This window comes from Pimephales promelas, chromosome 22 (genome assembly GCF_988280905.1).
Source record: "Pimephales promelas chromosome 22, fPimPro1.hap1.1, whole genome shotgun sequence".
Classification (NCBI taxonomy): Eukaryota; Metazoa; Chordata; class Actinopteri; order Cypriniformes; family Leuciscidae; genus Pimephales; species Pimephales promelas.
In genome coordinates, this window is record NC_142790.1 from 15,664,785 (window position 1) to 15,679,106 (window position 14,322).

Consider the following 14,322-nt stretch of genomic DNA (forward strand, 5'->3'; position numbering starts at 1 on the left):
TTAACTTGACCGTCTTGAAAACACAGTATTCGTTAGCAAGATGCTAAAAAAGAATTGAGTCACGGCACAAAGGTTAAAGGCGTCCGTCTAAAAGCAAGCATTTAGAAAAATAATTGATAATGAACAAATGGTGTTCTATGTGAACAAGTTCTTACAGTAAGAATGAATATTTAAAATTCCAGAGCGTAAGAAGAAGAAACTGTTTTAGGTTATTCCTACATGTCTACACTTGGCAACAACCCTTTGCAAAAATGGAGCATACAAGTCAGCTATGCTTTTGGATAATTGTTGGCTGAGGGTGACCACTGTAATATAAAATCTTAATTTCACACTCATTAGGCTGGAATGAAAACTCATACATATCGAGTTTACTGAGAGAGACTGTGAGATGCTGAGAACATTTCAGCTGTGGGAAATTTAGTTTTATGGTTTAGGAAATTTCGTTCTTAATTTTTTGTCCATATAAAAGATGCAGAGCCTATACTGACACATTTTTGATGCACTATGCAATTTTATACAGATATTGTGTTGTAGCTGACTTGTATGCTCCAATTTTGCAAAGGGTTGTTGCCAAGTATAGACATATAGGAATAACCTAAAACAGTTTATTCTTCTTGCTCTCTGGAATTTTATGAACGGGGCATACAGAACAGTTTACTAAAGAAGCAGTCATACAAAGTTTCCTCTAACAGCTGAACTGACATCTGCCAAGAAAAAATGATATAAAAATCATTTTCATTTGCCAGGCATGTGTGGTTCTAGCCTCTGCCACGCACCTCATGTTTCTATATGATGATAGTAGAGACAAATGAGAGCACAGTGTGAAGAATGTCAACATGGGTATTTTCCCTTTACCCACAGGGTCCCAGTGATTGCCCCCCCATCCTGCAGATATAATGTAAAGTGCTGACAGCTGTGGCCAATGCGCACAGAGCGTGTGTGAGAGCGCTCTAACCAAGCAGAAACCCAATATCTCTGTGAATTGGCCAGTGGATTAAGAACGTTTGATAAGCCTTTCAGACATTTCTATTTGCTTAAGAGCATGTGGGAAAAGGCATTTAAGTGGACCGTGGGTGACCACTGAACTGAAGAAAACTGAAGGTTTTTCACCATAATTTTTTACTGAATTATTTATTTGAAGTATCAAGGTTGGTTTGGAGCCTTTTTTAGTTAATTGGATATTTATAATTCTTTAATAAAGAAAGTCAGCAAATCTATTAAATAAGTACCTATTAAAAAAATATTTAAATAATAAATAAATATATTTCCATGACTAAAGGTATTGTATTAAATATTTTTACATAATTCATTTAATAGTAATAATAATAATAAGAAATATCAAAATGTCTTTATTTTTATGATTATTTATTAAATACATTTAATTATGCATATTAATAAATGAATTAATATATTAGTGTGTGTACATATTTCATATCAAAATATGTACTAAATATTAAAAAATATATAAATAATAATAATTAAATAATAATAGATAATATTTGATGTGCATGTATCTTTGTAATCAAAATGTGTTCAATTATTTAATATATAACAATAGTATTATTGATGTTTTTATATAACTAAAACAACAATTCAATATTAAATAAATATATTATTATATAATAATATTCTATCATGAATATACTATCAGTCCCACTTTGTCAAACAGTCTTGCCAAAAGTTAGATGGGGAAAAGGGGAGGAGAAATCCCTGATCCATAATGACCCGGCCAAACCCCGAAACCTTAAATGTGCTTGGTACACCGCAGGGCAAGCTTTGAGATGCTCAGTGAGAAGGGGCAGATGATACAGTCCACTTTGTCTGATAAATAACCTTTTACATTCAGGAAATGCTGAATGACCTTGAATGGTGATTCAATGATGGCCTTGTTTTGATGTGCCTTTCCCCTGGGCTTCTTTTACAGAGATTCAAGGCAGCACCTGTTGCTTTAAATCTACAGCAAGGACGCAGAATATCATATATATTGAAACGCAGGACTGCAGTTTTTTGTTGTTGTTTTTTTCAAAATCAAGTTCTTTGCTCTGAAGCAGGTGCAGTCGTGATGTCTACAGGTTCGGTGAGTGATCCTGAAGACCTCCAGGAGCTGCCAATCACTCACATGGACACTGGTTCTCTGGAGGACTCAGAAGACGAGTTAAGTATCGATGACAGTTTGAAAGCAAAGACCAAACAACCTCGAGCTGGTGCCAGCAACAACAAGCAACAAGTGAAGATGGCAAAGGATGGCAGACAGTCTCAGAGAAACGCAGCAAATGCCAGAGAGAGGGCACGCATGAGAGTTCTGAGTAAAGCGTTCTCTCGGCTGAAGACCAGCCTGCCGTGGGTACCGGCAGACACCAAACTGTCAAAGCTGGACACTCTGCGCCTGGCATCCAGCTATATATCTCATCTCAGACAGCTCTTACAAGAGGACAGATACCAGAACAGCTTTGTGCATCCTGTAAACTTGGTATGAGTGAGTGTTGTCTAAGTTTACGACCTGATTGAATACACTTTAAGTTTTATTGTTGTATGATGTATAATCTTAAATACAATATATAAATATATAAAACATATACCACTAATTTTTTTTAAATTATTATTATTATTTTTTTTTTAGAAATGTACTAGTATATCATTTTCTAAAGTACTGGGTTTTAGAGTATTTAGTATTTTAGTTTTTATTATTAAATGTCACTAATAAAATTGGTAAATAAACATAACACATGGTAAATAAATACGTAATAATGTTATCATAATTTAATTTAATACTAATAATAATTTAAAGTACATTATTAATAATTAACTTAATTAAACGTATATACAGTATCCTGTATTAAATATTAATGTGTGTGTGTATATATATATATATATATATATATATGTGTGTGTGTATATATATTGTATTTTTATTATTCTATATTGAACATAATATTGACATAAATATATAAATTAATAATACTAATTATATAAATAATGCATATATATATATATATATATATATATATATAATCGTTATTTACAGTATATAAATTAAACTTATATAAATATAGTTCATAATTATGTATTAAAGATCAAATATAGCATCTAAATATAAGAATATTATTAAATATAAATAAATAATACTTAAAGTAATTACTATAAATAATATAAAATAAGTTAATATATACTGTTTTATTATGTATTAAATATCAATAATAATAAAGATATTAAAACACATATTGAAAATATACATAGGCCTATGTATAAATATAAATATTTTTTATTTTTATTTTTTGGCATACTTACAGTACCAGTACATATGCTGTATTAAATATGTGTGCGTGTGCGTGTGCGTGTGTGTGTGTGTGTGTGTGTGTGTGTGTGAGTGTGTGAGTGTGTACGTCTGTGTGTGTTTACTACCCCAGTTCCCCAAAAGTTGGGACATTTTGTAAAATGTAATTAAATCAAGTAGGCCTAACTGTGATTTGTTAATTGTCTTTAGCCTTTATTTAACGACAAAAGTAAATATATATATATATATACATATATATATATATATATATATATTGTAAATATAAACAACATATTGATTTTGATGGTTGCAACACACTCCAAAAAAGTTGGGACAGAGGCATGTTTACAACTGTGTCACATCATCTTCCCTTTCAATTACAATTAATTTTCAATTTCAATCATTTGGGAAATAAGGATACTCATTGTTGCAGTTTTGCATATGGAATATTTGCCCAGTCTCGCCTGATTCAAGACAGCTGCTCATCAGTCCATGATCATCATTGTCTGATTTTCCTTTTCATTATGGGCCAAAGATTTTCAATAAGAGAAAGATCTGGACTGCGAGCAGTCAAGCACATCCACTGTGTGGTGTATTGTGTCTAAGAAACCACTCTGTTGTTGTAGCACACCCTGAATGAGACCTGCATTGTGTTGCTTCCCAGGAAAGATGTCATCGATGGCACAATATATGTCTCTGTACAATCACAGCATACGCCTCCACGTCCATGGTACTGAACCAGCACAAATATGAAAGTCACTGATGCTTCACGCCCATGCCATGACCGATGTCTGCTTTTGCACCTGTTGCTGATGACAGTCCATGTCTTATGGATCATCTGAGATGAGCTCAAGCCCAGAGAACTCAGCAGCATCTGCATTGAACATATGTAAAGCTTTCTCCTTGCATAACACAGATTCAAGTTGCATTTCTCAATGCAGCGGCAAACTGTCTTTAGTGTTCAGTTAGTTTTTCAAGTACTCCTGAGAACGTGGCTTATTTGACATAGTAGCATGATGGCTTCTAATGTAATGCCATCTGAGGGCTCAAAAGTCACACACATTCAACAGAGGTCTCCTGCCTTTCCCTACATGGACTGAGATTTCTCTGGATTTATTTTCACAGACCTAAGTAACACAGTCTCATTCCAAGACGTCATATAACTGACGTCTTGGGACGTCTTTTGACCATACGTCAACATCTGCCTTTTTCCAGGGTACCCTTAAACGTCAGTTACATGACTATCCCGGGCCGTCATACAACTGACGCTTTACCTTTAGCGTCAGTTAGGTGACGGGGTAGGTTTAGCGGTAGGTTTACGTCTGGGGTAGGGTTAGGATCCGATAACGGCATCTAACCGACGTTTAAGGGTACAAAAAGGCGGATGTTGACGTATGGACAAAAGACGTCCCAAGACGTCAGTTATATGATGAGACTGCGCTGACCTAAGACCTAAATACTTTGCAATCTTGTTTTGAGAAAATAGTTTTTTTTTTGTTTTTTTCATTTTTATTGAAATGCATTTTGGATGCCAGAAAATGAAAACTTTTGAAAACAGGTTTCAAAGCGCAAGTTTTGGAAAACGGTAAAAAGCGGTCTGTGTAAGCAACATAAATGCGAATTTCTGAAAACAATGACGTCATGCACATGCGTATTACGTGTTCAGTCTATAGTGTTTTCATTGTGATCTATCTGTTTGGCAGCAGAATACAACGTTTTTAGCCATTTTCACGGATCCGTGGGAATGGGAATAGTTTTGACAATGGTCTGTACGAGAAAAAACGTGTTTGTTTTAAGCATATCGTTGTACTGTAAACGTACCCTGCTCTTAGAAGAAAATGTTCTATATAGAACCTTAAAAGGTTCTATCAGCGCTACGTATTTGGAACCCTTAAAAGGTTCTATATACTCTTAAAAAGGGGTTCCTCTGGGTTCTATATATAGAACCCTAGGGTTCCATACTTGGTCAATAGAACCTTTTACCAAAAAAATGGTTCTATATATAAAACCATTTTGGAGTTCCATATATGAAGCGGGGGATGGAACCATTTCTGGTTCTAAATAGAACCATTTCTTCTAATGCCTGGTTCAGATTACACAATTTTTTTTGTCTGTTACGATAGTCACTGTGTCAGATTACGCGATTTTGACTCCTAAAATCTTGTCGTGTCGTGGACAACACATGTCAGACTACACGTTGCTTCCTGACCAGTCATCGCATGCGGTCTTCAACGGCGCGCGTGATGTCATAGAGAATGCGAAACTAGTAGTGAGTGACTTCCGGAAACTAACGTGAACAAACAATGGATGAAGCGGTGAGTGTTGTATTGGCTGAATAAAGTTAAAAAATAAAGAAAACCCAACAATGGACACGTTCCTGGATTGCTCGAAGAGGACAGTATGGGCTGGGCTGTCAATCCTCCAAAGAGAACTTGAGGTAAAATATTGTTTTCTTATATATTTTTACTTTTAGTTTTAACGTAAGCACCATCGTCTCTCTTTCGTTTCGCCATTTTTGAAAGTTGTGTACGTAAAAGCTTGTTCTCCTATTGGTCAACCTGATACATGTGACGGAATCGTCGTGTATGACCGTTAAAAAAATTAAACAAGCTAGTCTTTTTGTTGTGATGTCGTGAAGCATCATCTTAGTGGGTTGTCGCCCACTATGACACATTATACGAGATGATATGAATCTTGCGTCCCGACGCCCGTTCTCGTTTACGAATCCCCACGACACCCTACATAAAACGGATCGTGCCAAAATCGGGCTAAAATCGTGTAATCTGAACCAGGCATAAGAGTGTGAGATGCTGCGTTAGGCCTACCCAACCATGATACCCCACATGTTCCTAATTCAACTGCTTATTGTGGACTGTTTCAAAAGACTTATTCTATATAACCTTTTCACTTTTTTTTTTTTTTAAAGAGTGTGTTGCATCCAAAACGTGTTTATATTCACAAAAAACAATTAATTTGGCCAGTGAAAAAATTGAGATTGTACTTTTGTCAGTTAAATAAAGGTTAAAGAGAATGAACAAATCACAGAATGTTGATTTTCTTACATCTTTTCAATTGGGGTTTTATATAAAACTATTTACTGTTACTGTAATAAAAATTGCTGGGTTGTTTTAACCCAACTTTGGGTCAAATATGGACAAATCCAGCCATTGGGTTAATTTTTCTTTAATTACATTTTTAACCCAACGTTTGGGTTTGTCCATATTTGACCCAAAGTTGGGTTAAAACAACCCAGCATTTTTAGAGTGTAATGCAAATAATAACGTAAATATAACTGCGTCTGATGGCATTTAACCAGCATGTGTGGCTAACTTGTTCGTTCTTTTTCCACAGACCTGGCCTTTTGTGGTCTCGGCACGATCAGAGGACACCAAAGACATTTCAACAGCGGTCAGACTATGTGGAGCTACAGCATAAACATCTGGCACCTCTCTGTCTTTTATCCCCCTCCATCTCTCTCTCTCTTTCTTTTTACTGTCTGTACTCATGCACTTCCTTTGAACTTACATCAATGGACATTATGCAATGAAAAAAACTGCATGTGGTATGTACATGTAGTTAAACAGCAAAGTCATCGCACACAAATCTTTATAGCGTGATTATGTTGTCTATCTAGCAAACATATTATTTTGTGTTTTATTATTTTTCTGTCTGTATGTAGCTTAAAACTAACTTTTAAAGAAAAAAATTGCATGAGCACCAGAATCACAAAAAAACAACACTTTTTTTTTTTTTTAAAAAGCACTTGCAATTTTTCTAACCACACAACAGACATTTAAAAATCATATTTTGACAATGTTTTCAACCTGTTGAATTGCTCAATTATTTTCTACAACACCCTTGATGCAGATGCATAATAATGTTTTTTTTATGTAGCCTATACCAGATGAGGTCATTTGTATACGCCTGTTGACCAAGTGTATCTTATGTTGAATCATTTGTTCATTGGGCACTGTGATTCACTATACAGTATTACACATAAACTGAAATGTGTCACTTAATAGGAATACTTTGAGGAATGTACTAGTTAGCTTAAATGTCACAAAGTCCACAGTGTGTGAAGTTTCTTAACAGCCTACATAAAATATGTTTTAATTGCTATCATGCCAACTTTTTCAGGATGCTTAATTTTTCTCTTTTGCATGGAAACTGAATGGCTCTAAAACTCAGCTCTTGCTGATCTTTTTTACATTAAACAATGTGATAAGAAAGTGATCACACACAACTTAAAATACAGTATTTTCCAAATTGTAGACGCCCAAATGTAGGCTTGTGTTGTGCCCATGTGCACAGCGGTCATTATAAAAGTGTGTAGTTTGAAGAGGAAGCTGACTTTTCATCACGTTTGTGGACGACTGCAGCTGTCGAGCCATTAGTTTCCCAGAATGCTGAACTGGTCCCTTGAGGGAGACTCACAGGAGATGAAGCACTTTGTCAGGCAAGGACAACTCAGAAACGGCTCTCACGTTCTCCACCGCTGCTAGGATGAGCGCTCTGGGGTTCACTGAGCTTACAATGAGGAAAACATTTTCTGACTGCTAAAACTCATGACTTCATAAACCACTGTGATTTGTCATCTCTTCTACATGGTGCAATAATACATCATTATATCAGAATGGTACTGGAATGTAAGAGTGGAATATAGTGTAATAGCCTACACATTCAAAATACTTCTATCTAGTGGTGAGAGAGAGCATACTGGACACGTGATACAACCAGGTAGTTTTCAACCAGGGACCACTTAGAGGAACTCAGTAAATTAAAAAAAAAAAAAAAAAAAAAAAAAAAAAATTAAAAACAATGTTATTAGCGACACTAGTGGCCGTTAAGTGAACTGCAGCCAGGAACGTATTGCTCGTGGCGTGCTGGCACACGTGGACACGCAACATACAGCTGACTGAACGCGAGTGATTCTAGGCCCCACTAACTGCACAGTTGATTTTTGTTCTTTGCTTAAAAGTTAAAATAAGTTGTAAATACATTTTTGCAGTGATATACTATTAAAGAACACCCAGACGCCAACCGAGCTGCAGAGAGCGACGTTTAGAAGAATTATTAAATGTTCTGCGCGCGTTCCCTCAGTCTCAATAACAACACAATAAAACTGACAGCGGTGAGAAAACAGCAGGTAAGAAAGCATCTGATCGAAGAGATGTGGATATATTTGCACCAGCTCTGCTACTCGCGGCATCATGTCGACAGATGAGGTAATTAATTGCACAATGATATTGATTTGATTATAAAGGAAGTTAGCCTATATTTGAATCTGTAGACTAGATCTGACCATGTGAGATTTTTCTTTGCATGACACATTGACATTACATTACAGAATTACTATCGATATTATCATTGAACATTAATTTCATGTAAATTTTAATCTCTCGACATGGCCCGAGTCCAATAAATTAAGTCTTCTACAGTTGTTAACACATTGCCATTTTTTTTCAATTACAAAGTGATTAATACAGTGATTAGCCCATTTAAATGTAAAATGTTATATGAATTCAATTATATTAAAGTTAAATTAAATTATTAAATGCTATACTAACTGCTATATTTGATTTTAATAAGCCTTCAACATTTTGTTTGTGAAAAAAACTTATTGAAATACCTGGAATCATATCTATCTATCTATCTATCTATCTATCTATCTATCTATCTATCTATCTATCTATCTATCTATCTATCTATCTATCTATCTATCTATCTATCTATCTATCTATACATCTATCTATACATCCATCCATCCATCCATCCATGATCCATCCATCCAAAATATTGAAACAGCATTAAAAATACGAAGAAAAAAGTGACAAGGATAACATTTTATTATTGTTATTCCTCCACCATCAGTTTGATTAAATGAACAGTTTAAATAGCCAGCAGAGGTCGCCATTTATCCACAATACGCCTCAGCTACATCAAACCTTTGACACTCGGACGTTTTTGTATCTCATTTGAACCTTGATGTTTTCCTAGTTTACTCTGACTGATTAAACAGTTATTTCAGTCATCGCTAAACTTAGCAAACTCCCTTTCTGTAGACCTACTGGTGTGTGTTTGTATTGAAAGCAGTAGATTTAATGAAAATCTTGAAATACTCTGCATGTTTAGCCTTCCTTTTCTCAGGTGGAACACATTTTCATTATGGAGCTGTGTTTTGTGTACCAAAAAACACATTTCAGAGACAAAATTTCCATGAACAGGAAGGAACTGTAGGTCCAAAGCCAAACAGCACAGTTCACTGACCGTTTCTTTGTAGTTTAACCAAAAGCACTAACTGCAAACCCATGACGGGCCAAGATTCAGAGAACAGTCTTTGAGGTTATGAAAGACATTCTGAGCCTATTTGTTATCTAATATCCATTCACTCAACAGCAAAGAGGAAGAAAATGTTAAATAGGACCTATTGCTTTGATAATCAGTTTAACATCTGCTTTATTTTGGTTTCATTTAAAACACGCAAGTCATTTCATCTTGTGTCTTGTTAGCTAAATCTTTAACATGCACAATCACAGTAAAGGCCAAAATACACAATTTAGTTTTTATTTTCTTATACTTTATATTTGCATCTGTTCAGTGGATTTTAATTATAATACATAGCCTACCTTTAAAGGTTTTTTTCTCAAAATATATAAATCTTTCCAGATTTATTCCTATCTTGTTCATATATCAATGAACATATATCAAATGTATTGCTATTTTTTTCCCAGTGCTTAAGATATCCCAAATCCCTTCTGAATTTTTCTTTTACTCTAATATGTCAACAAAATGAAACAATAATTTTAAACCTCCAATGCACAGCTTTCTTTTCGGGAAATATACTGTATGCAATTGTGCATTTTTAATGAGATCATTTTTGTTTGCCTATTTAAACATAATACAATACAAAACAATCCATATCTTGTGATTTAATGTACTGAGATTAATAAACTGGGAAAGTATTATGCTATCTTTAGTTACATTTTTACCTCTAAATAAATATGTTTATTGATTTAAGTTGAAATTATTTTATAATTTTACTTGCATATTATCTCAGGCTTCTGCTAAGGAAAACTTGTACAAAATAAAACAATTATTCTAGCAATAAGACGGACTCAAAATTACAGTATGACATATATTACAATATGTCATATTATACAATGTAAAAAAAGTTGCTTCTTTAAATGTTTGAAGTACAATCTATTTTCAACTTAAATTACATTAAACTGACTTGGAAAAAAATTAGTTGAATCTTTTACTTATAACTTATTTTGATGAGTTAAAGCATAAAAACATGGCGTCATAAATTATTGATCATATTTTTTAGTACAATACATCTACAGTGTTGATCCAGAAGACGGCAAATATAATGACATCAAATGGCTTGATTGGCCAATCAGAATCAAGTACTCCAGTGAGCCGTATAATAGAACGTTGTACTGTATGTTTACACTGGCAAACCAGCAATCCTTGCCACCCTCATCCTTTGAAGATGGCTTCCTTTTCCGAGTGCCAAGTCACTACCCTGTGCTCGGTGTAATCCATAACTACATCCAAAGCGTAGTGTCATGAAACATGGCAGACTGTGAGAAAGTTTGGTGGCGCGCTGAAGGTCACTGCGAATATTACAGGGTGTGTGATCTGCTTGGCTGGAGACTTCCTGCTGGGCTAGGGGAGATGACACAGTTTTCTTTTAGGCAGGTGATAGAGTTTCAGCACAAGAGCAAGGCGCTCTATCTCCCGAGAGAATGAAGCCTCTTTGTGGCTGGATGTGCTCACGGAGGAAGGTCAAACCAGGGAAGGGAGGGGTGATGAGGTTGAGCATTGACAAGAAAACATTTCATCAGATATTCCCCCCTCTTCCTATTGATTCTTTGCCCACTCAGACCTCTCTTTCTCTCTTCTCCATTATTTTCCAAGTTCGAGGGGTGGCGCTGGCAGCGTCCGTGAGCGTTTTCATACAGTGGCCTGATTAGGAGTGTGATTCAGGATACTCATATTTTTTTTCGCAAGGTTTTTGTTATTCTCTCCTTGCTGTGTACAAGAAAAGGGTGGGAACCACAACCATTGTGGACCGAACAAAAGAGTTTTGGTGAGCTCCTGAAGAGCATTGTTGTTCACAATGCCGCACATTTCGCTTGTCTCCAGGGCTAAGGTGTGTTTGGGAATAATGTCACCTGTGAAAACGTTCCAAGTGTCGGTTTTCACAACAGAAATGACACAAAATATAATAACTGATGCTAAGGACAAACAATGCCTGTATAGAATGCAAATCATGTTGCATTCTGCCATTTGGCATTGAATTGAGTTTCTTTTTTTTAAATTACAGCACCACGTATGATGTGGAATTGACGATTTTAATAATTTAAGGAAGTAAAATGAACTAAAATTCAAAGAAATATTTACGTAATAAGTGCATGTGCAATAAGTGTAGTAACTAGACAAATGAAGGTTTTTCATGACAAACTTTGAATGATGGCTTTAAAAAAAAATCTTAACTAGGTTTTTTCAGATAAACCGGGTTCATACAAAAGAAATGTGCAAGGATAGTTCATTGAGAACTGAAAATTCTGTCACCATTTGCTTTGTTTCAAACTTATTGACTTTCTTTCTCCTGTGGAACACTAAAGTTGATGTTTTGAGGAGTGTTTCAAACAATAAAAGTCAATGGGGTCCAAAACCAAACACCATGACTTTCATGGACAAAAATATCTTCTCTTGTGTTCCACAGAAGAAAGAAAGTCATACACTTTGGAAGAACAATGAGGGTGAGTGAAGTGAATCATTTTTGGGTGGACTATCCCTTTAATTTTCATTTACATATCAATTTTATTGTCCCAGGCACTTCATTTCCCAGAATGCATACCTGCTGAAGTTGTAAAATTCCACTTCCTTTAATTCCGAATCAAATTACAGTTTTGCTTCCTGTGTGTTTCGGCCTGCCAATACAAATTCCAATGCTAACTCTTGAACAATCGCCCAACTCTGGAACCGAGATGTTTTTTGTAGTCGTTTATAGGACACAGGTACATCCAGGATGGGTAAGGTGAGTCAAACCTGACAGACACCTGCTTTATGAAATACGAACTGCAATTATGTCTCTTCTTTATGGGCCAGTTTCATTACAAACATCTCCTGAAAAGCTTTCATGCAGTGAGCCATTTCCCCTCCAGACACATATTTTCTCATCCATCAAGTGATGCTATAATGATGGCCACGGTTTTGACAATGGGGATGATATTTTTCTCCCACAATGGCTTTTGGTTCCCCCCTTTTGGCAAGATTCTAGCTACTATAAATACTCCCCGTTCCCGTCTCTGTGGTTCACAGACATTGCTCTGAGCGACGATGAGGCCTAGTGTGGCTTCAGGCCTGAGCTGTCAGCGCTCCATTGGGATTAGTAAGTCACAGTCACTGTATTGTTCTCCAGGCTACAATGGGCACATGGAGATCTGGCCTTTGTCTCGAAGTCTGTTGTGAACTTCAGAGAAGGTAACAATGGTGTGACACACCTGTGAATGTGGATTAAACTCTTTTTTTTCCTCTCTCGTTCCTGTCTTTTCTCAGATTCATGGCTGTAGCCTTTAGCTATGTCCACCACATCAAACAAAGAACTCGCTAGTCACGAGTTCTTCTGTAGTCATTTGGTTACAATGAGATATTACATTTAATATATTACAATTACACACTTTTTATTCATTCCATTGACATTTGTGACCATGGACGCTCAAATGATTTGTTTTCAGGTGACGTAACGGTCTGACTGGGAAGGAATGATGTTTTATTAATGACACTGACCACCTCTTATAACACACCCTTACTGCAAATTACAGCCAATCCATTCAGAGAACAAAAACAAATTTCCCACAATTTTTTTTCCCTCCCCATCAGTCCTATTTTGACAAGTCAGGAATAAGCTATGACTTCAAACGACAGAAATATTCTGTCATAGGTTTTGATGGAGATGTCTAAACAGCTAGGACGCTAATTCAGCGTTGCGTTTTTCTCTGCGGTGAACTTTTAGTGACCGCATCGCGGAGATTTCATGGATATCAGGTGCAATGTGTAGTGCGAGGAGATTGTGTTTGACAAATGAATTATAATTACTCAATTTCGTTTCTTTGAATGGTCAAACAAATGACTCAGATTTAAAAGTTCACTGTACAAACAGAGAAAGAGAAAATATATATTTAAAACTTAATGAGTACAATAGACAAAAGGAACAATTCCAACTTTTAAGAGCTATCAGGAAAAAATGAGTAAAATCATGGCAAAATCCAAGACTGTTCAATGTTTGACTTTATATTACCACACCATAAACAATCATCGGTTTCAGAATTAGGAGTTTCTACAACTATGGACACTTTTGGACTTTATAAAATAAACTCTCTCTAAACTCTGTTTCACACTTTCACTAGTTTATTTAATGTGTCTAATAACAATGCCCAAAAGTATATATACACATAACAAAAGAATTTAGACATTTTTTTCTTCTAAAAAGTCGAGAACATTTCCCACCACACCTTTGCAATAAAATGGCTACTATCATAGACAGCATTTCATGTAACTTAAATATGCACAATTAAATACACTACTGCTCAGAAGTTTGTTCTGGGGTTGTTAAGTCTCTCAATTAACCTTCAAATGGTCTTCGTTTCCTGTTTACACTTCTGGGCTTCGGGGTCTATACGACCCCAACAATTGATTGAGTAATTGTAAAAAAAATATAAATTTTTAATCATACAAATAATATATCATTTTTTTTGTTTACTTCTCATCTATTCATTAATGCTGTGTTTTTGGAGATAAAGTACTTTTGTATCCATATACCACACAATTCCTCAACTATACCATTTGCTTGCATTTGAAATATTATTTTATTATGATACATTGCATTTATGCTCTAGAACTTGGCCTTCATTTCTGTGTAAAAATTTTCAGATTTATGCTGGATTTTTTTTTTTTTTTTTTGACACATGAAGAAAATATATTTAGTTTTTTTCACATTTCCCATTCATTTCAATGTGGGGTCATATTGACCCCGAAGA

The 14,322-nt window shown here is 35.3% G+C and overlaps 2 protein-coding genes across 11 annotated transcripts in view; both read left to right on the forward strand.

Annotated features, from left to right (window-relative positions):
* The first annotated feature begins 2,062 nt into the window (after positions 1 to 2,062).
* On the forward strand, positions 2,063 to 6,709 carry msc (musculin (activated B-cell factor-1)). The gene is made up of 2 exons (XM_039667112.2): positions 2,063 to 2,470; positions 6,626 to 6,709. The coding sequence occupies exons 1-2, from the start codon at positions 2,063 to 2,065 to the stop codon at positions 6,707 to 6,709; spliced, it is 492 nt and encodes a 163-aa protein (XP_039523046.2).
* Positions 6,710 to 8,176: 1,467 nt separating this feature from the next.
* Positions 8,177 to 14,322, forward strand: part of eya1 (EYA transcriptional coactivator and phosphatase 1) — a 136,179-nt gene continuing 130,033 nt past the window's right edge. For 3 of the 10 annotated variants that reach the window (XM_089125600.1, XM_089125605.1, XM_089125602.1), the window contains exon 1: positions 8,180 to 8,499. The gene's annotated coding sequence lies outside the window, so the exon portion shown is untranslated. Of the gene's footprint in view, positions 8,500 to 14,322 lie in introns of all 10 variants that reach the window. The other 7 variants (XM_089125596.1, XM_089125598.1, XM_089125599.1 and 4 more) reach the window with 6 other exon arrangements.

Coding starts and splice junctions, on each gene's coding strand:
- msc (XM_039667112.2), top strand. CDS start 2,063: ATGTCTACAGGTTCGGTGAGTGATCCTGAAGACCTCCAGGAGCTGCCA. Junction 2,471..6,625: donor TTGTGCATCCTGTAAACTTG/GTATGAGTGAGT, acceptor CTTTTTCCACAG/ACCTGGCCTTTTGTGGTCTC.